The following is a 22232-nucleotide window of genomic DNA, read 5'->3' as shown; positions in this document are numbered from 1 at the left end:
TCAGTGTGCTCTGACACTCTGCCACCCACTATCGACTTGACTGCCTACTACATTAAGCACACAATGTTCTGTACAAATATCAGTAATTAACAATTTATCCGCAAATGGGATAATTAGTAAGATAAGCTGTCATTTTTTGATAAAATCAGTTTTGCTCTTTACGAAAGTAAATGCACTGAAATTCACTGATGCGTTCTCTCAGGTTTAAGGTTACAGAAGCCTTGAAACTCAAGCATGTAAAGTTCAAGCGAGGCTGGCAGGTTCTGCATGATGCTGAAATCGAACTCACCACTGCTAGAAGCTTCAGTGAGGTTCAGCAGTCCTCCCCCTAACCCGCTGTAACTATGGCAACTGTAGGTTCCATTACCATTGATGTACAACACCTCCTGTGCAGTAGAAACAGCTGATACTGGGAAAGTGACCTGGACGGGTTCTTGTTTATACTGTTTGTCAGTTGAAACAGCTTCATCCTGTAAAGACAAAAGTATAATTGACACATACATTAACACCATAGAGTATAACAAAATCATATCAGTATAAGATGCTGACTTTTAGCACTGTTTATGTACATATTCCTAAAAGTCTAATTTATTGTTCATTGTTAGTCTTGACAAAACATACCAGTAAACAAATTCTAATACATATAGCAATATTTTATATTAGTTCAGATTACTTTTAATTGAAACAATTTCATGTCAGTAATAATGTATTTCTTTTTTCTGTTTATACATGCATTTCTTCTTGATTACATAAACTGAAATGACTTTGTAAAATACTCTAAACCCAGATGTGGTGTACACCCATGAAAAAATACAAAAGGTACTAGATATCACATGTACACCATTCAACAAGTTTATAGTATAATATGCAATATTATATTAACGATATTCCTGCACTCATAGGGCTTGCTCATACTAGTTAGATCTGGCCTGCAATTTCCATGTAAATTAGTGCTTCTACAATAATAGTACATGAAATTCGATAAATGTAATTAAATGTAAAAAAAAAAAAAAAAAAAAACTTAAACAGTCAATGGCTGCATGGTATTATATGATGGAGTGTCACGGCTTGAGTGACGTGTGGGGTGATGTCACAGACTACGGAGTAGTGCAAAAACAAAACAAACATGCCACTGGGATAAGCTGCCTTAGCAGGACTTTTATTAAATAAGCAAAAATAAATATTTAAACAAAACACATAAAAAAAAATGGCTGAAGGGCCAAAACAAATAAACACAGTACGTAAACTAAACAAGTATATTCATATCTTTATAATAATTGTTTCTCTCTTACTGCCTCTAACACTCTTCCCTGAGCACAGAGAGCTGCAGGTTTTTATAAAGATGACCATCTCTCGATTAGCAACAATTAATCAATCAATAAACTCGGGAGATGGTCACCTTCTGCACAAGGTTTTTAAATAAACAAACAAAACAAAACGCACAGCTTTTCCACATCATCTATACATATTAAATAAATCATAACAATAATACTAATAACTACAAATAATAATACATAAATATACACAAGGGGAGGGACCCCATCACAAGGAGGTATAAGGAGTGGGCTTTTCTTGCCAGCTGGCCCTTGAAAATGCCTTACAAACAGCAGCCAGTCCCACTGGCTTATTAAATCAAATAAACTAGGATATCACTGAGCCTGTTATAAATGTAACGTGTAAATGCATAGACTAGAAAGGGTTTCTATTCGTCTGCTCAATTTTTTTTTCATCGTTTATGATTGCATTTTATAATATTTGACATGGGCTGTGGAGAAGGATTCTCCTCATGCCTGACTGTTATGCAAATTTATGAAAATGCCGGGACCTCATGCAAATTTCCCTGGCACTGGTTAGAAAACGTAGCCACCAAAACAACATAGGATATCAGCTAACGAGCACTCCAAAAACTCTTGAGTCTGCAGTGCAGCAACAGATTGCTAATACACAGTACTTAAACTCCTGAACACTCATGCGCAGTGCTTGAGCCAGTGAACACAGTGCTTGACCTACTAAACACCAAAAACACAGGGATTGAGCCTGCATTCTCCAAAGAACTGCGCTGCAGCCACAATGAATGCGAATAAATATGTGCTTCATGCCAGTGAGTTCTTACGTTTAGTGCTTTTAGTGCTAGAAAACTGCATTGAACAGGACTCCAGCTCCCGACAGATAATATTAAAAGGTAATATACAACCTTAAACCATTAGACACAAATTTACAGCTAATAAACACCAATGGTATTTATGACTGTAAACAATCATGTGAGCGTGCAGTGCTCTAGAATGAGAACAAGTACTTACAAGTATGAGCAATAACTTAATAAAGATTATTATTATATTATTATAAATAGGAACACAGAATATCGTGCATCCATCATTTTTTTTTAGCATCTGCCATATTATCAGTTCGCAAAATATTACTGTGGCCAAAAACAGACACGTATAAAATATTACCATTGTTGTATTAACAGCAGTTATTGTCTAAGGTCAGTAACAGGTGGACAGTGAGTTACAACCATGCAACCTCTAACTGTATAAAAGAATAGATCTACAGATTATACCCCACTAACATAGGTCTACAGCCATCCTTGAACATCCATGAACATTCAGGGACTATTCTGTTTATATAACAAGTACAACGTAAGAAAAATAAACTGTGCTAAACAGCTGCAATCTGAGAATTACGTTACTTAGATCAGGCTAAAAAAAAAAAAAAAAATGAATGTCATCTATTTGGGGATAACTTTGGGGATCTATATTTTTTAAAACAATGCTGTTTGACATGATTCCATTACATGAGAGCAGGTGTTAAAACATTGTGCTGTATTGGACTCAGCTCTCGCCAAGAAAAGCAACAACTAAGACATAGCTTCTTCTACAGTAAACTAATGTGATCCATCTGCATTTCCTTCCATCTGATGATGCAGATATCGTTCTGCCTGAAGTGCAGTGTTGGCTCTTAACCACTTAATCCGATGTCTCTGAGAAACCGGGTTGTGGAGTGTGCCACAAATCCTCGACAACCCACCTCCACTGGGTAAACCTGGACTCTCCATCCTTGCTGTTCTGCTTCAGCAGCTAGTTCTTCCTTTCATATACCTCATCCACCGCATCCTCCCATGGCACTGTTAAGGTTAGTGGTGGCAATCTCCAGTGGGAAAATAAGCCGTTGTCCAACATCTGCCAGCATTTATTTCTAACAGCTTCTAGTTGTCCAAGACAAGTTTTGGTTTTAATACCTTTTCTTACTCCCCTGGACGGAGGAATGTTGTTCTTTGTGTGTCATATTGTTGGAATTTGTGACAAGCTGTTGGTCATGCTGTGCTTGTCTTCTAATGCTAAGGCCAAACATCACAGCACCTGGTCATAACACTAAGTAAAGCGTCCTTGGCTAAGACCCACCTTATATCCTGTCAAAATGTGTCTTAATGTAGCTGGCGCTGAACACAAAGGACACCACGGATCCTCTCCTACCCATAGACTAAGGTTCTGTGGTGATGGGAGAACATCATATGTTGACCTGATGAGGAAACTGATCCTGCTCTGTTCCATTGTCCATAGACCTTGCCAGCCGATGATAGACCTCGCCTGCGTTTTTCCACACTCTCCCATCTCATCCAGTCTCCCTGCTTGGCCTGGGAAAACTGTCTTTACAGTCATCCTCTCCTTCTGCTTTTTTACCTCGTTGACTACCAGCTTCCTCTGTTGAGCTGGGGCTTCTTTGTGCAATAGGAGGAGCTGAACTGAGACCAAGGCCTCCTTTTCCATGCTCTATTTGCCCCATGATATCAGCGATATGAAGGGCAGCCTTTTCCACAGCTTCCTTTGCCGCCCATTTTCTTCCAGTTTTCAACACAGGTGCTGCCTCCCTCACACATTCATTGTGCGACTCTACCAATGTAATTTCCAATCGAACCTTGGCCCACTTAAACTCCTTAGAGCTGAGACTGACAGCTGCAGTGTCCCTTTACCATGCAGTCCCACTCTGCTGAGGCAGTGTGGAACTCCTAACCATTTCCTGAAGTATAAACTAATTAACGCTTTCACCTTCTCTATTGTTGTCAAGGAAACCTCATACACAGTGAGTGGCCACAGAAGTCTTGGCAGTAGACCAAACACAGCACCAGTGTTTAAGTTTACCCGGTAAAGCACTGCACTCTTCAACCCTTGCACTGCTTGTTGTCTCACTTCTTCCACATGAACTGTGTCCTTTAGGTCCCCATCATACCATCTCCCAAGACTTTTCACTGGCTTCTCAGACACTTATTATTGCCTCACCATTAATGTACAACCTTTTATCTACTACTTTACCTTTAATTACAGAGATGCTCCTTGATTTAGTGGGCTTGAATTGCATTCGTGCCCATTCAATGTTATTGATTAGTTTGCCTAATAACCAACTAGTGCAGGCTACTGTTGTAGTCATGATTGTCATGTCATCCATGTATGCTCTAATTGGTGGCAATCACATTCCAGAAGCCAAGTGTTCTCCTCCCACTACCCAGTTTGACACCCTAATAATTGCTTACATTGCCATGGTAAAAGCCAGTGGAGCAACGGTGCATCCTGCCATTATTATAATTTCTAGACATTGCCATGTAGTGGTGAATTCAGAAGTTGAAAAACAAATTAGCAAATCAAAGTAGGCTTTCACTTAGTTTGTTATTGTCCTTAGAAAAAAACATTATACTTGACAGTACCTATTGGTACTTGTTGAATATAAAAGAGAAGTGAGTGAGCTGAAGCCAAAATTCTTGAGTGTTTTTAGAATAGCGTGGGAATGAATGAGACTACCATCCACAAGGGCACATGCGGTTATCAAAATACAGGAAGCCAGAAAGCAAAAATGTATTACTATATACTATATATATGTATGTATGTATAAAAACTAAATCACAGCTTAAGGCTTGACAACAATATTAATGCTGCTACAGATACCACAGAGTTAATGGTCTTACAGGTAATCCCAGGACAACCAATGGTGGTCCAATGGTTAATGAAAAGGGATTGATACCAGGTAGTTCCCAGTTCAAATCCTGGTAGCCAATGACTCACTGTGTGTTACTCTGAGCAAGTCATTTAACCTCTTTGTGCTCTGTCCTTCGGATAAAATGGAAAGCCGAGGTCCTTTGGATAAAAGCATCTGCTAAATTACTTATTATTATTATTATTATTATTATTATTATTATTATTATTATTATTATTATAATCAAGGTAGGTCCCTGCCTTCTTTAAAATTCTCAAAGAAATACAGCAGTGGTTACCCCAGCGGGGTAAATGAACCTCTAAGCTACAATTAAAAAAAAAAAAAAAGGGGATGGCAGGGGGGTTGATTTGAGAAATGCATCCTGTTATAGAATATTTTCTGGTCACATCTTTTGAAAAATAACTGCTAAAGATCTGATGTAAATTGGTGTTTATTTTATTTGAATTATGAATTAAATATGACATTTATTGTATGTTACATGATAGATCAAGATAACAGGCCAGTGGTTCTCAATTTGTTTTCTATTTGTGAACTCCTTTAAAGTGACTGGTCTGCTGTGACCCCCTACACCACTGTGTGCTGTATACACACATGCACCCAAATGTAGATTTTTATAGCACAAAAAAAGTCCAGCATCAGCCATCACTTTGGGGACCCCATATATGCCTTATGTTCACCATTTGATGTTAGGAATACTTGCATTGATTTTGCAGAATGTTTACTATACAGTATACTTGTTCTAAATCAAAAGTAGGCTTGCTCCTTTTGAAATTTCACTTTTGAGGGGCTCACAAAATAATGTAATAAATCGCTCACCTCTTAAAGTATGCATTTGACTGGGGTTTTTCATTGGAACACCACAAAACTTGTTAATGATACAAGAGGTTTTTTTGACACTTTCAGTTTGAGTTTTATGACCAGCTGAGCTGAAGACACGTGATTGGGGTGGAGACACTATGTATCTAAAGTCAACAAAAGGTATGCTTGACACTCGTTTCATTTGATATGATTTTCCTTTGCATGGATAACTCCACCCAGGAGCATTTTTTCAGCTGCTGATCTGAAGCAAAGATTACATTGAAAATGACTGACTGAATTAATTAGCTAAGCCCCGACAGCCTGTTTCACAATTAACAGGATTTACAAGCGATTGTTCTTTTTATGTTTTACACAGGTTCTTGGCCACTAAAACATATACTAAACAATTTTCTTTCTGATAAGTAAGGTCACATTTACACTATGAAAAAAAAAGTCTCCCTGAGAGCAAAGCCGTCTCAAACCATCCTAAAAGTCCCGTGTATAAATCTCAGCTCTCTCATTAGACAGCAGTCTATCTGTCTTAACAGCTAGGATTGGTTCAGTTATCCACCTCAAGTGGAAAACAAATTGAATTAATTCAAAGTATTCATATGCTGTTCCAAAACACATGACATCACAGTATTGCTTAACAATGGAAGCAGGTGATCTTTTTTTTTTGTTTATTTTAAAAGGCATCCCTTTCTTTTGGGAAGAGATTTATTTGTGAAAAGGCCTGCAGCAATAGCCCTGTGTTACCTGGTAACCACCTGCTGTGAAAAGCTGTGCAAATGGGACAGATGTCGATCATTAACACATGTTACAGGTTCAAAACCAAACTAGCTAAATTAGCTGCAGACCGCGGACTAGACAGCGGAGGAACACACAACACTGGGCCCAGGCTTCATACTCTAGAAGATACAAACAACAAGCTACTCTACTGAGGCTGCTGCTATGACAACTACCTGGAGGCCAGTGTCGGGTCTGCTCCCAACATGTGTCTGAGAAATAATTGCTTTGTCAGAGATCTAATACCCTTTTACCCCTGTACTTAACATAAAGCAGAGGTAGAGAGATTAAGAAACAAGGTTCATGTTTTTGATTATTGATTCTTTCATGACATTAGATATTTCCCATGCTGGGACACCTCAAAATGCAATTCACAGTTTCTTGGGGATAATGTTCAGTGAACAACCTTGTACTGTGCAGGGTAATTAGTTGAAAGGTGTCATCTTTGAGGTCCACAGTCTTTGTAAGATTTCAGACTGCAAAAGATTTGCACACTCTAAATGTTCATTAATTAAATATTTCTGTTCGTAACTTTAGCTGTGAAAGAGTCTGGGGCATCATCCACTGAGACAAAGCAGAACTAGTTTTGTCACACTGTGATTTTTGGTTCTTATACAGGACACAAAGATGAATCCACTCTATGTTTAAGAGAGGACCAATATAGACATAAAAGATCTCTGTAACAGCCTCAGTTAATATTGTCTATAAACAGCCTGGCTAAAATCACAAGGTGATTTCATTCTATGTACATTCTGTGTCCAATTTACCCTTTCAAATAGGTTTCAAACACATTGTATTTGTAATGTAAAAAAAAATAGAACATATTTTAAAAATTTTAAATCGCTCTAGAAACAAGCTATAAGTCACTAAACCTTTTTAAAAACATATTGGCAGAAAAATAATTATCCTAAATGTTTTTGTTTGAAAGAACATTTATTTTTTTAATTTTTATTTTATTTTAATATATCCGAATTATAGCTTTTATAAAAATGCTGCAGTAACTGTTTATTTAGTACTCTCTCAGTTCTTTAAAATTAAGTTTTCCTTTTCAATACAGCCTGTTTTTAGGGTTTTTTTTAACTTAGCTGGATTATTCTAGGTTTTGTAACTGATGTGACAGCACACCTGTAACCCAAAAGCATCTCACAGTTTGTCACTCTAAAAGAAGATAAAGATCTGAGAGAATTACAGCAGAAGGCCATGAAAAATACATCTGTTAAAACCACACTTTGGATTCTGTCAGAATATTCTTCGAAGGTACAGCTGAGAAAACATAGCTTTGACTTGCAGACATATACAAAAAACAATTATGGACATCTTATGAAGCATCAATATTAAGATAAGTGAATAATTAAAAAGCGTTGAAATTAATCCTTTCTTATTGTTTTTATTAATTACCAGCAGATGCATTAAAAAAAAAATATATATATATATATATATATATATATATATATATATATATATATATATATATATATATATATACTATATATATACTACACTCTGGAAAAGTAATTAACAATATGAACTGATCCATAAAACTAAGAGCCATATTTTAGCTTCTACTGATTATAACCCTGCAGTATATATCAAATTTACAATTTAAAACTTGATGGATTTGACGAGAATGGATTCACTATTTTACCCTCATGACCAATGCCACTACTGCTCTAGGTTCTATCAGTCTGCTTTTCTTGATACATAATCCAGAGTCCTTTTACCAGTCTTTGATCTAGAATAAATTAAACCATTTTAACTATACAAATCATTGAAAAATATGAATGTGAAAGTAGAAATGAAAGAATACCTGTGGTCTGTCCAGACGCATCCTCTTTGCAGCGTTTCTGCTTTCACTCTCACAAGCTGATGCCAGTATGTTCTCTGCTGCTGCCGAAGTGAGGTGTGAAGGTATAGGTCGGGACTACAGGAGAAAATAATAGTTTGAGTAAGTTAACAATAAGTGCACCGATTTTTTTTCAAACATGTCTTTTTGCATACCCCAGACCGACCAAAAAGGGAACATGCAATGAGTTTCTTTTATTTCTTCTTTAAAAATCATAACAAAAACAATGGAAAACTGTTGTGATAAAAGAATGAGGTTCTTACTGGAAGGCAAACCAGGGGCTTACAAACTGCCCTATATAGTATTAAAGGCATGTTTCTTCCAGCTCTGCTGTGGCATGCATTTCATCTTGATCATTAGACAGCTCAGCTTTAGCCGAGATCAGCTCTCTAAATCTTTCTTACATCAGGTTTCTTTTGAACCTATAGCATGTGGCAGATTTTATTTAAAAATAGATTCAATAATACATATAGCAGTAGTTTATGACCCACATTGTTTCCCTGTTCACCTTCAAAACACTCAACCTCATTAGAAAAACTCTAAAACCTGTATTAACGTTACACAATCCCTTCACTTAATTTTGAACACCTATAAACCTCCACCTGGAAAGTATGATTGAATTTCATCATAGACAAGTCAAGGGGTCCTGTTTTTTTTTTTTTTGTTTTGGGTTTTTTTAACCACTCTTAGCGGCTAGGTCATCTGAGCTGCCTCTTTCTTTACATCACAAAACATATTCGGATACTGATTCTGGGAAAACAAGGAATCTGTTTGCAATCGTCAACACATAACAGTGTGAACAAAGAGGCTCCAAAATGTATTCTTTTTTTATTTTTCACAATTGAAATGTATTTTTATAGCTTTAACTGCTGTATAGAGAGAGGTATGTCACAAAGATGGCTCGGGTGGTGCGTGTGGGTGACGTCAGACCAGGGAAATGAAACCAAACACAGGCAGTACGGGGCAAAACGGTGCTGCTGCGCTAGTATTTAATAAATAAACAAAAAATAAAGATTTAAACAAAACACAAAAGAAAAGGGCACACTGGCCAAAGTAAAACAAACACAGGCAATAAGGACGTTAGCAAAACGATTACCTTTCTATGGGGCAGCATTCGCTCTCTCTTTTCTCAATACTATGGCTCTTTTATATATTCTGTGGCTGGAGCCTTCATTACTCATTAAACAATTACCTTATTTAGGCTTCAGCCACATTCCCACAAGCTTTATCGAGACCGGGATTCAACCCCATCCGCGCCAACTACATATTACAAGACCAGCTTTTTGCCGGTCTCCAACAATAAATAATAATGTTGGCGGCTTTCGTCCCTCCGCACACAAATACAATATAATAATAATACAAATAAAAACACATACATAAATAAATTAATATACACAAGAGATGGGCACCCTGTCACAAGGTCGTACACCATATGGAGTGTCATATCAAAAATAATTTTCTTTAACAAATAATACAATAGTAATAAGTTGTGTTTTGAAATGAGGCAGCCTTGGAATTCTGTTAGATTGGTTTGAGTTCAACAATGTGGGGATATCATAAATGTATTACAACGCAAATTGCAGAGTACATTGTATAGCACATATTTATGGCCTTGTAAAAGGGGGTGGTGGGTATCCACTAACACATGGAGGGACAAACAGGAAGTGATGTTGTAGCGCTTCACGTTTTATTTATAATTTTTACAAGTTAATTGCAGTTGGCCGCCTCTGGAGTACCAGTAATGGCAACTCCCAGGGTGGGGTTATACTGTATGAATCACATGGCTAGATCAACAGTGCTATACCACACAGGCACAAACAAAGTATAAATAAAATAAACACATAAATGCTAAAACAAAACATTGAGAAAATGCCACTAGCAATGCAAAAGTTACCCAAACAGGCGCATGGATGACTTAGGGAAGCCTCATTCTGTGGTAGATGTGATGTCCCCACCCTGAAACTCTGGAGTGAGCAAGGCACCCCCTCTGACTCCTCTCCACAGAGAAGCTAATACACAGCAATTAACAGACAATGAGGAAGTGAGGCTATGTGCTTTGCCACATTTCAAATGCAGCCATTCAGTGAATCTAGTCCATAGCTGAGTTGCACGATATTAGGGCAATGGCTGATCTGAACCAATCAAGCACTGTGGTCAAGAATATAAATTGACATAATAAACTGAACGTCATGTATACATAGACACATATTAAGGAATGGTAATATTGTTCTTGAGATATTTTCATTGTAATAACGCTAACATTGCAAGTAAGACATTATCTCTAGAGCCTTTACATTAATGCTTATTATTAGTTTTTTTTTTTTTTTTTTCCTGAGATTTGTGCATTCACAAACAATAATGATGCTGTAACAATGGGTACCCCCCACAACGGCATTCATGGTCTCACTGAACTCAACATCGCTTGGGTATCCAGCTAAAGGCAGTGGGTGTCTCTTCACAGTGTACACATCATTATGTGGTTTGAGATTAGCATAGGGCCTGGAGATAAGCACTTGGTCCCACAGCACCTGCTGGAGAGCTGAGCCGAGTACCCCAAGCAGTACAATCCCCAAGAAACTGTAATACAGTCCTACTTAGTGCCCATGCTGTGAAACAGCCCAGGGGACAGATACAATAGGCACCTGTGTGAGAAATATATTCAGTAGCTATTTCTACAGTATACTGCTTGATTGCTGTATAAACATACAAGATATTTTCATATCAATAATCTAAAAACCTTGTTCAGACATAGTGTGCGCTTTACTGTAGAACAAATGGGTTCCTTCATTCATTCCTTGAGATAAAATAACGTAGAAAAGGAGACATGGAATGGTTTGTAACAGCTTACCCATGCAATAGTAACCACTGCATTACTTACACCAATACATCAAATATTGATTCACAGTTGCAGTCATAGTTCACCGGCTCAAGACAGTTTTGAAATGTGTACCAGTGCCCTGAAGAATTGTATTTAAGACACACTACAAAATCAACAGGAGCTCCTCAGAGACCGGACCTTCTCTGTTGCCTTGAGGCTGAATCCGCTGTGTTACTCTATTAGAAATGTCACCAGGATTACAAATGGCAAATAACTGACAGCAGCAAGCCTCAGGCATACTTCATGCTCCTGGCCCAGCGGATTCTACTCTCATTAAACCAAGGGTGTACACATTCTATCTTCTCTTACACCGCAAGGCATGTTAGACCGGGTTTTATCAGTGAGGAAAGACATTTAAGTGACTGAATAAGGGTCACATCATGTCACAGTATATATCACTCTGGGCCTTGATTACTTTCAAACCGGCTTATTTTTTCAGCATGCAAATTTTCATTTGAATTAAATGGAAGCCGCCTCACCTGTACTTGTTATTTAATTACATCTTGCCTGCGCTGCTGATTGAATGAGGTTAGACAGCATTGCTCAAAAATCAGAGATGACTAAAGAGTGGCCCAAGCAGCCTATTACTGAGCAGGTTCAGTGAGGCTGAGAAGTCAAAGAAGACTTTTTCATGTCTGCAGGTGGACGGGGTGTGTATTCATCCATATGCCTAAGTATCAGCGCATTCTTTTACACACAGCATTTAGTGTCTAGGATGAAATCTGACACTGTTGAGCCATATGAACCCTATTTAATACAGTAATATTTCAAATGTATTAATCATAAATATGTAAAATCAGTTTTTCAACAATGCATTTATTGAGATAAAAATAATTGTGCCTGGAAAAAAAAAAATATGTGAACCCCCTTTAAATCTGGATTTTGATTTACTGGTATCCAAAGAAAGCCCTGTTTTTTTGTTTTTTTTTTAGTCAGGTGATAGTACTGTAGTTATTTAATTATAGTACGTGACTGCTGAAAGGTTAAACTTTAAACAGTGCTACAGTATATCAGAATGCTCCAAATCCATCGTATGCCTGAAAACAGGTCTCAGGATCAGCTGACGCATTGTGAAAGAGAATATCAGTCATTTGCATTATGCAGGTATCTCAATGGTACAGACTTTTTTCTTTACTTTTCTATAAGCGTTTCTTAAAAATGTGGTTTAAATCTAATAAGTGTGGCAAAGTGTGGATTGCTTTGCCAGGCTTTGGGACCTTGCACACTGTCTTCTTGTATAAAAATCAGTACTTCAATAACAGATGGTTTTTAAACAGGGCAGTGCCTGTATATTTATTTGCATTAACAAAACACAAAGAAAACAAAAGCCTTACTCCATCAAGGAGTGCTTGCTAAACTTTTCCCAAGTTGTAACTACTCAACTGGACGGCTATGCCGTTTACCAGGCACCAAAACAAATACTTAAGAATTAAACACATACCTCTTTTAAGGTTCCTACAGGTCTCTTCTCAGGCCATAGCCTTAACACAGATCTCACGACCCAGAGGCAGACCTGCTACTTTACACAGCTGCTTAATCCGTGGACTATGTGATGTCATTTAATAGAGAAAAGTGTAAGGTACTGCACACAGGAAATAAAAATGTACATTATAAATATCATATGGGAGATACTGAAATTGGAGAAGGAATCTATGAAAAAGACCTAGGAATTTTTGTTGACTCAGAAATGTCTTCATCTAGGCAATGTGGGGAAGCTATAAAAAAGGCTAACAAGATGCTCGGATACATTGTGAAAAGTGTTGAATTTAAATCAAGGGAAGTAATGTTAAAACTGTACAATGCACTAGTAAGACCTCATCTTGAATATTGTGTGCAGTTCTGGTCACCTCGCTATAAAAAGGATATTGCTGCTCAAGAAAGAGTGCAAAGAAGAGCGACCAGAATTATCCCGGGCTTAAAAGGCATGTCATATGCAGACAGGCTAAAAGAATTGAATCTGTTCAGTCTTGAACAAAGAAGACTACGTGGCGACCTAATTCAAACATTCAAAATTCTAAAAGGTATTGACAATGTCGACCCAAGGGACTTTTTCAGCCTGAAAAAAGAAACAAGGACCAGGGGTCACAAATGGAGATTAGACAAAGGGGCATTCAGAACAGAAAATAGGAGGCACTTTTTTACACAGAGAATTGTGAGGGTCTGGAATCAACTCCCCAGTAATGTTGTTGAAGCTGACACCCTGGGATCCTTCAAGAAGTTGCTTGATGAGATTTTGGGATCAATAAGCTACTAACAACCAAACGAGCAAGATGGGCCGAATGGCCTCCTCTCGTTTGTAAACTTTCTTATGTTCTTATGTTCTTATGTCTTTCCTCCCCCTACTCTGCCACATAAACTAATCCTAAAGTTTATTTTTAATCATAAAATAGCCTATATCTTGCTTATTATGGCAGTATTTAATAAAATGGTTCTTTCTTCTTTGAACTAGAAATTGAAGTCATAATTTAAGCAAATACATTAAAAAGCATGTAAATACTACCCTCACTAACTCCTCTATTTATTTAAAACTTGTGGTTTGACAGCTGGTACTTCCTCATCACACTGCCAAAGAAATTAGTGTGTTTTTGTTACTGACCTTAAACAACCAGCACTGTAAGTCTGGCTGGCTGGCTGTAATATAATGTGAATGTATTATAATAATAATATCTATTTTTATACAGCACCTCTTCATAGTAGACCACCATCACAAAGTGCTTTACAGAGGTAGGCTGAACTATATGCAGAGTCACTTACAACAGAACATTGATTTAACATCTCATCTGCAGGATGGAGCACAAAGAGGTTAAGGGTCACACAGTGAATCAGTACCGGGGACCTTCTGATTAAAAGCCCTGGACTTTAACCACTGGACCACACTGCCTCCTATGTATACAGTCGTTTGTGTTAACATGACACATCCGCAGTAAGCGATGGAAGGTATAAACTATGCTGTTAAAAATCTTTATTAAGACATATTACATTAATAAAAAGGATGTATTAAAACTATGAATGTATGTAACAGGCTGTTGGCTTGTGGGTTGTTGCATTGTTTGCTGCGGTTTTCTCTTTCCAGCCATGTTGACTGTTGCAGTCGATGCTGTTTTTCAAAACTGTAAACCTTACACCGCATACAGGGATTAAATAGTCAAGGTACAGTACAGGGGTAATCACTCAGTAACAAGGTGCAGACAGCTGATTGATCGATCTGTCAAGCTTTTACTACAGTTTTAAAGTGCTGCCTTATGTATTGAAATCTATGTGAATGGCAAGGTAACAAGGTGAAAACAGCTGATTGGTGGATTAGTAAGAGTGATTACTACAGCAATAAGCATTGCATTTGTTATTTAAATCTATGTGAATGGCACATAACAAATCCAGACAGCTGAGTTTGCCCTAAATATAGGGTGTGCTTAACACGGTATAAATGATACCTTTGTAATTGAAATCAATGGGAATGACAAACAGCAAATGCTATTTCTCTGACAAATGACTGCCTGAAAAAACCCTGTACAGTGTAAGTGGTGGATACTGTATATATATTGTAATATATAGAAATAGATTTTTAAGCGTGGTTCCACTAATTTTTAATACACAAAAACAAATAAATACCAACGTTGAGCCTAACTTCACTTTGAACAGGTCCCTGACTAACACGCAGGACGGCTAAGCTGTTTACCTGTCACAAACAAAACACGCAGTTTTAACACAGCACTTACTGTTGTATTGACTGCTTGGAAGCAGAGCACATCTTCTGCCAACTTCTACTAAGCAGTCCCGACCAGACTGACTGCTCTCCTTAAATACCCTGCACCTGGCTCTAATTTACAATGATAGCCAGGTTCAGGGGATAATTAACAATAAAATAATGAAACAAAACATGCATTTGCACGTGTTTTGTGCAGGGAGGATGTTAACCCCCTCCCTGCTGTGTTACTATATATATATAAACACACACATACATACATACAGTGGTTTGCAGAAGTATTCACCCCCTACCAGTAATGTCACATTTTGTTGAATTACAAATAATGTGTGCACAGTTTTTCAAATAAACGTTTTTTATTCAAAGCTGTAGTGGTTAAACTAAACACTGTTATATGAGGAGGAGATTAAATGTCAGCAAAACTTGCAAAGAAAATGTACAAAATGAAATCTACTGGTTGTATAAGTATTCAGCCCCTTAAGTCAGTACTTGGTAGAAGCAGCTTTTGCAGTAATTAGTCTTTTTGCATAGGTCTTTACCAGCTTTGCACAGTAGGATGGTTACATTTTTGCCCATTCTTCACAGAAAAATTGCTCCAGTTCTAATACGTTTGTTGGGGATCGTCGATGGACTGCAATCTTCAAGTCTCGCCATAAATTTTTTATTGGATTCAAGGCAGGACTTTCCGACTGGGCCACTCAAGAACATAAATTCTCTTCTTGTTCAACCACTCCAGTGTGGCTTTGGCTTTGGCTTTGTGCTTTGGGTCATTGTCCTGCTGAAATGTCAATTTTCTCCCCTGTTTCTGAGTCTTGGCTGACTCAAACAGGTTTTCCTCAAGGATTCGCATGTACTTTGCACAATCCATTCTCCCCTCTGTCTTGACAAGCTTCCCAGTCACTGCTGAAGAAAAACATCCCCATAACGTGATGCTGCCATCACCATGCTTGACAGTTGGGATAGAGTTGACTGGGTGAGTGCAGTGTAGGGCTTGCGTCAGACGTAGCGCTTGGAATTTAGACTGAAAAGTTCAATTTTTGTCTCGTCTGACCATAAAACCTTTTTCAACATGTCTGCTGTATCATCTACACGCTTTTTTGCAAACTCCCATCTCAGACACAGAACTTTGCAGATCTCAGGTCATTGTTGGTTTCAGAGTGACATCGCAAACCAGTTTCCTGCTTGCCCGGCTGCTCAGTCTGGGAGGGCGACCTGATCTGGGTAGTGTCTGGGTGGTATGATGCATCTTCCACTTCTTAATGATAGCCTTCACAGTGCTGACAGGGATAATCAGCGCTTTTGAAATTTTCTTGTACCCTTCTCCTGCTCTGTGCCTCTCTACCACTTTATCCCTGACTTGTTTCGAAAGCTCTTTGGTCTTCATGGTTTCTTTGTTGGATCACTATGTGAGTTGCAGCCTGAAAGTCTTTATATACCTGAGGGAAATTATCTATTAAACCACTTTGAGTACACACAGGCTGAAACCATTTCACAAATTTTGTGACCTTTCAAACAATTTGCACCAGAGCAGATCTGTTTTTCTCTGTAAATCTTACTTATTTATATTCTATATGTATTTTTTTAACTTTATCAATGTGGAGTAGTTTGTGTAGATTCTACATGTTTGAAAGCGTCGTGGAGTACACTCAGGTGCCAACAAAATGTGAAAACTTTGCAGGGGGGTGAACAGTTCTGCAAACCAGTGTATATATACTATATATAACAGCAGTGTCGTCAAAAAGTGAGGAAAATTCAACTCCTCGAGACCATCGCTGTCAATTCAAACAAAAAAGTCTTGTTTTCTCGACAACCCCCACAGTACAGTTAATGTTCATTAATGATCAACTAAATGAGAATATGCTTAAAAAAAAAAAAGAAGATGTAAGCTGGTACATTCATATCTCAGAGACACTAAACGGATAACAACATAGAACGTCTGTACAGCACTGACAAACACTATTAAAAAAAAAAAAAAAACCTGAATTGTACTGCTAAACCTCGTCGTCTTTAATATTAGCATCACAAGGGTATCCATGTATTATTAAAAAAAATTCCATCTCTGGTTTCTGTGACAGTTTATAAATTACTCGATCTTCAGTCTCGGTGTCGTATATATATATATATATATATATATATATATATATATATATATATATATATATATATATATAATGACCCAGCACACAGAAAATGGAGTTTAAAGCGTGAATGCGCTTATTTTTTTTATAAACACTGGCGTGTATCACTTTGTTTATAATCCCCGGGTTTGACCCACAACCAAATGTCCTGTTCTTTTACACCGACACATAACACAAAACACAGACACAGTTTCTAAATTTACCAAAGGAACTGGTAACTTTCCGTATGACCCCTATTTATATTCTCCCTCATGACCCCTTGGTTAATGAGCGCATCTGTGCTTCCAATTCGTGGATGCCACGCCGTTTCCCGTCCGGGTCATTGAGTTCGGGTACCATAGCTCTGCCCCTTTTCTAGATGGCCGACTTCCACCTAACCATTTAGTCCAGGGTATTCTGCGCTCTCACAGGTTGGGAGGTTGATCTAACACCAAGAATAATTCGATCTCTGTCACAGGTGCCTATGCGGGTGGCAGAATAGTCCTGTATTGGAGTTATTTTTTTTTATTTTTTTTAGCAATCCAGGCTATGTGAACTAAGTAACCACTTCTACAATAAAACATTTATTATTAGTGCAATGTTTCATATTTTGTTGTGCTTTTTATATCATTATTCGCTTGTTTTAGTAATTGTAGTCCCAAGTCTCTATGTTTATGGGTGTGGCCTGCTTCCTGTCAGAATCTGCTGTTCCTAGGGAGAGGTGGGGTTCAGGCTATCAAAATTGCTTTAAATATGTTTAATCGAAACCAAACTTTATTGTGGACCTATATTTCAGGTTTGAAACTTGTACATCTTAAAAATAGAAGTATCAAATGTTTAATGGATTTAGCACACTGTTTTCAATGGCAATGTTTCTGTCAATTTGGTTAGTCATTCAATTCAGCACAGTGCATGTAACTTTCATCAAAATGAATTCGACATAATACAGCATAATTCGCAGTTTCTGATCAAAACCATGAATAATAACCTAAAACCTTGTGAGAAATATAAAAATTGTAAAAGAATTTAGACTAGTAAGCCTGATCTTAACAAATCGGATGTGTAGTGGAGCAAGTGCAAACATGTGTACATATTGGCTGGTTGTTGTTATATATTAGAAGGAGGGACCCAGGAGAATATGCTTGCCTAGGACTCAGGGATGGGTTAATCTGGCCCTGCCTCAAACTCCCACAAGTCAAATTAGCAATACTGTAGATTAGGAACTGTGATCCTTTTTCCCATAGCTTTAACAAGTTTTTAAAATAATGTTGTTTTTTTTTTCAAAGTCTAGTCTTATAAATAAAATACAGTTTGATATTCATGACCTCCCTTTTATCACAAACACAGATGTTGATAACAAGCATAGACATATGATGTACTGGGTTTGCTTGTATGTATTGTATGCAGCATTGTCTTTTGAAAAGCAGTTCATCTCTTAACTAACTGTACTTTATGGTCTTCAGCAGCAACAGATAAAGTTTTTAATGAGAAGTCTAAATTAAGGATGCCATGTTTTAAAATGGGCAATTACACTTAAAAAGTTCAAATGGTAAAGTTTAGTTTACTACAGGTAGTGTGTTTTTGTTCTGCAGTAGGAACTGCCACAAAACTACTTCATTACAGACCAAGAGAATCTGACTAGTTCATACCTTTAAAGTGGCCAGATTACACACAATATATAATAGTCTATGGATTTTATATACATTTTGCCACAACAACAAAAACATGTATAATTGGCCTTTATCTAACTTAGCAAGCACAAGAAGGCAATGGTGTCTATTTTTATTATTTTTCTATTTATATAATTAGTCTTTTCAAAAATCTGGTTCTTTTTCGGTTTGCAGTGGTGTCTATTTGGTGTCTCATTCCAATGGTAGGGGAAATGGAATGAATGGAAGGATTTGGATGTTACTGAAGTGAAATAGATAACAAAATAAAAGTAACGTATTGTACATGTCAGGATGCAGGCTTGGGCTGGGTTCATATATAAGACTCACCGCATCAAAATCATTCCTTTTCATCCTCCTGCAGGACTTCAGGTAAGTGCGTATACGTTTCCGGGCACGTTCCTGATACTCAGGGAACTGTCGCCTACATGACTCAATGATAGCCTGGATCTTTTCTTTGGGCTGCTTAGATATTGGGACCATTCGGTCCAAGTTTTCATCTACAAACAGCCTGACAAACATCTGTTGGCAAGAGGAAGACAGAGGAGAAGGGATTGGAGGACTGCTCTCACCTACTGCCACTTGCACTGATTCAATATGCAAGGCAATGTGGAGCAAAGTTTTTTTTTAATTACAATCAACAAGACTGTAGTTCAGTGCAGCAGGCCCACTTTCTTGAGCAGTTTTTTTGGCTTTGGTTGGCCCCCATGTCCAGTGAAATGACATAGGGACCCTCAAACATTCTGAGAAAAAGGTTGTACACGTGGACCAACGGAAGTCTGCTTTTCTAGTAGAGCGTTTCAGAATCAGTTATTTCCTTTAATGGTACCCTGAAGGAGGAAAATGAGGAATAGCGCATAGACCAACCAAAGTCAAGCAGAAAATTGGAGCACTTCCAAAACTGTTTTGAATCCATATCAGGCTTAGAACTTTTTGAGCTGGTTCAGTTCAGCCTCTGGTCTTAATCAAGACCTCATGTAGTGGAAGCCTTCTGAGGAAGAGATGCCACCCAAACGGGTGAAAAGGTTACAGTAGTTAAGCCGTCCTTTCGATTACAGGCCACAGTCCCTTTTATTTTGAGGGGAGGCTCAGCCTAGACATTAGTCTAAAATGAGTTATCAAAGTGGGAGAGTCTGCCATATCCAGAATCAAAAGTGTCACTCCAGTCAAACTGGAAGAGAACAAGCAGGAGCATCACAAAACACTGCAGTAAGAGTAAAGGGAAAGGAAGCCACGTGCAGCTCCAGCTATGGGTGGGAAACGTGTTAACTGATGAAGGGTTAAGGAGAAAGAAAACAAACTGGTTGCTTTTCATAAATGTACACTTATTTGACATTTCTACCTTGGAAGGTATTATATTTTAACATAAGACAGATTCTTATTGTAGGTGTTGCAAGAATTAATTTTCTCATTTAATACCCTAATTTAAAGATGACAGTTATTTGCTTTCTTCCCTGACAATGGGGCAACCAGTTATGAATATATACTGAGCATCAAAAGAAACTTTTCAATTACATACTGAGCATCAAAAGTAACTTATCACTTATATACTGAGCATCAAAAGAAACTTAGCACTTATATTTGGATAGAATTCGTCTCCCAGTTTGTGGCCTGTCATTGACAGAGTGTGTCTGGTTATACTGTCTTGCCAAGTTTGAAATTGCTGGCTGTGAGCACCCAAGACGGCGAGCCACAGTGCGCTGCCCTAGTCCAGCCTCCAACATGCTGATTGCACGAAGGCGCTGCTCTCTTGACAGACGTGTCATATTGATGTTTTTCTGTGATTTTCTTTATTGCTTTTATTCAAGCTTGCAATTGAACAGCTGAAATCTCTCCATATCCAGTGTCCACTCAACTCTTACCAATCAAGCAACTAAGTGCATGTGCTCCAGTCATAGTCACTCAAGCATGTCATGGTCAAGGATGAATGACTGAGTGATTAAAAAGAAACCAAAAACGTTTTGTCAATGTCCATCATTTATATACCTTATTTTTTTTTTCCGAAAATGTGTTAGAATAGTTTTTTTTGATGCTCAGTATATTATAAAACAAAAATAATTCACTTGAATTTGAGAGAGCTAAAAAAGACGTAAAGTTGTCCAAAAATATATAATGCAGTATTTTTACTTCAATATCTAGAAGGACAACAAAGTTGTACTGAAAAAGGGATTCCGACTGCATTATTGGTATACAGTTGATATAATATAGACTTCTCATTTAAATGTTGTCTACAGACCTTATGATTGTATTGTGTGTTTAAAACTAATAGCAACATCAGCACTTTTCTGTTTTACTGTTCCCAACACACTAAAGAAACTCATATTTTGTTACGAATGTTATTTCAAACCTGAATAATAAAAAAAAAAAAAAAAACATTTCCTCAACTCACATTGAAAGCTTTGAGGCGCTCTGTCTCTACACCTTCCGTCTCCATGGTCTTCTCCGAGTCTTCCTGATCATCGTGTTCGTCCTCATCCTCATCTCCACGACTGAGTGACAGGTCCTCCACTCCACCCCCCACACTCTCGTTCTTCCCAGAGTCGTAGCTGGAGAAGCTGTGTGCAGGTGACTAAAACAGAACGGAACAGACAAGTCTTACTCACCCTGAAAGTTTCTCTTAGCTAATGTTGACACCTTGACATGCTAGCTCCATTTCATTTACTAAAAAGTTTTTTTTTTTTTTTTTTTTTTTTTAAATGACATCGAGTAGCTGGAAAACTCAAAGGGCATAATAATAGGGGCATGCTATAGATAGCCAAATTCAGACACTAAGCAAAATAATCTATTATACAAGGACATTAGAAATGAGTGCAGCAGCCATATTAGCCATATTAATGGGGGGATTTCAACTATATAAACTCATATAAAATGGGAAAACCTGGTAGGGAGCATGACAGACAAACTTGAAATGGTAGAAATGATAAATGACTGCTTCCTAATGCAATTTGTCAAGGCACAGACTAGAGGGGAGGCATGCCTTGATTTAGTCTTTTCAAATAACGAAGACAGAATAACTACAACAGGTCAGAGAACCATTGGCAAACTCAGATCACAACATGGTCTCATTTGAAGTGCTTTTTAAAACCCCAAAAGTATCGACTAAAGTGAAGGTTTACAAATTTAAAAAGGCAAATTATGAAGGAATGAAACAGAGACTAACATAAGTTAAATTGAGAAAAGATCCAGAGAAAAAGGATGGCTGCTTTTAAAAAATGTAGTACTAGAGGCGCAAAACAATTACATCCCAAACGTAGACAAATCTAAATCTAAAACAAAATGGCCAAAATGGTTTAATAGATCAATTAAAAAAATATTCAGAGAAAAAAGGCACTCTATAGAGCATTTAAAGAGAGAGATGAGCATTGCTATGGGGGCTAAAACTTGCCAAAGGTTTTCCAATATTATATCGGCAAGAGAACATTCAAAAGAGGAGGTAAAACGACTAACAAATACA

At 37.6% G+C, this 22232-nt stretch overlaps 1 protein-coding gene across 3 annotated transcripts in view; it reads right to left on the bottom strand.

The window, feature by feature from the left end:
- Nucleotides 1-22232, bottom strand: part of LOC121313471 (nucleolar protein 4-like) — a 114605-nt gene that overhangs the window by 26263 nt on the left and 66110 nt on the right. Inside the window, exons 7-10 of one of the 3 annotated variants that reach the window (XM_041246073.1) lie at nt 21168-21347; nt 19109-19300; nt 8378-8491; nt 290-470 (exon numbers count right to left, since the gene is read on the bottom strand). In XM_041246073.1, the coding sequence (XP_041102007.1) occupies nt 290-470; nt 8378-8491; nt 19109-19300; nt 21168-21347 (667 nt within the window). The remainder of the gene's footprint in view (nt 1-289; nt 471-8377; nt 8492-19108; nt 19301-21167; nt 21348-22232) is intronic. The other 2 variants (XM_041246074.1, XM_041246075.1) reach the window with 2 other exon arrangements.

The sequence above is a fragment of the Polyodon spathula genome, chromosome 3 (genome assembly GCF_017654505.1).
Source record: "Polyodon spathula isolate WHYD16114869_AA chromosome 3, ASM1765450v1, whole genome shotgun sequence".
In the NCBI taxonomy this organism is placed as follows: Eukaryota; Metazoa; Chordata; class Actinopteri; order Acipenseriformes; family Polyodontidae; genus Polyodon; species Polyodon spathula.
Note: the sequence above shows the minus strand (reverse complement) of the source record. Positions and strands in the feature narration are given on the sequence as shown.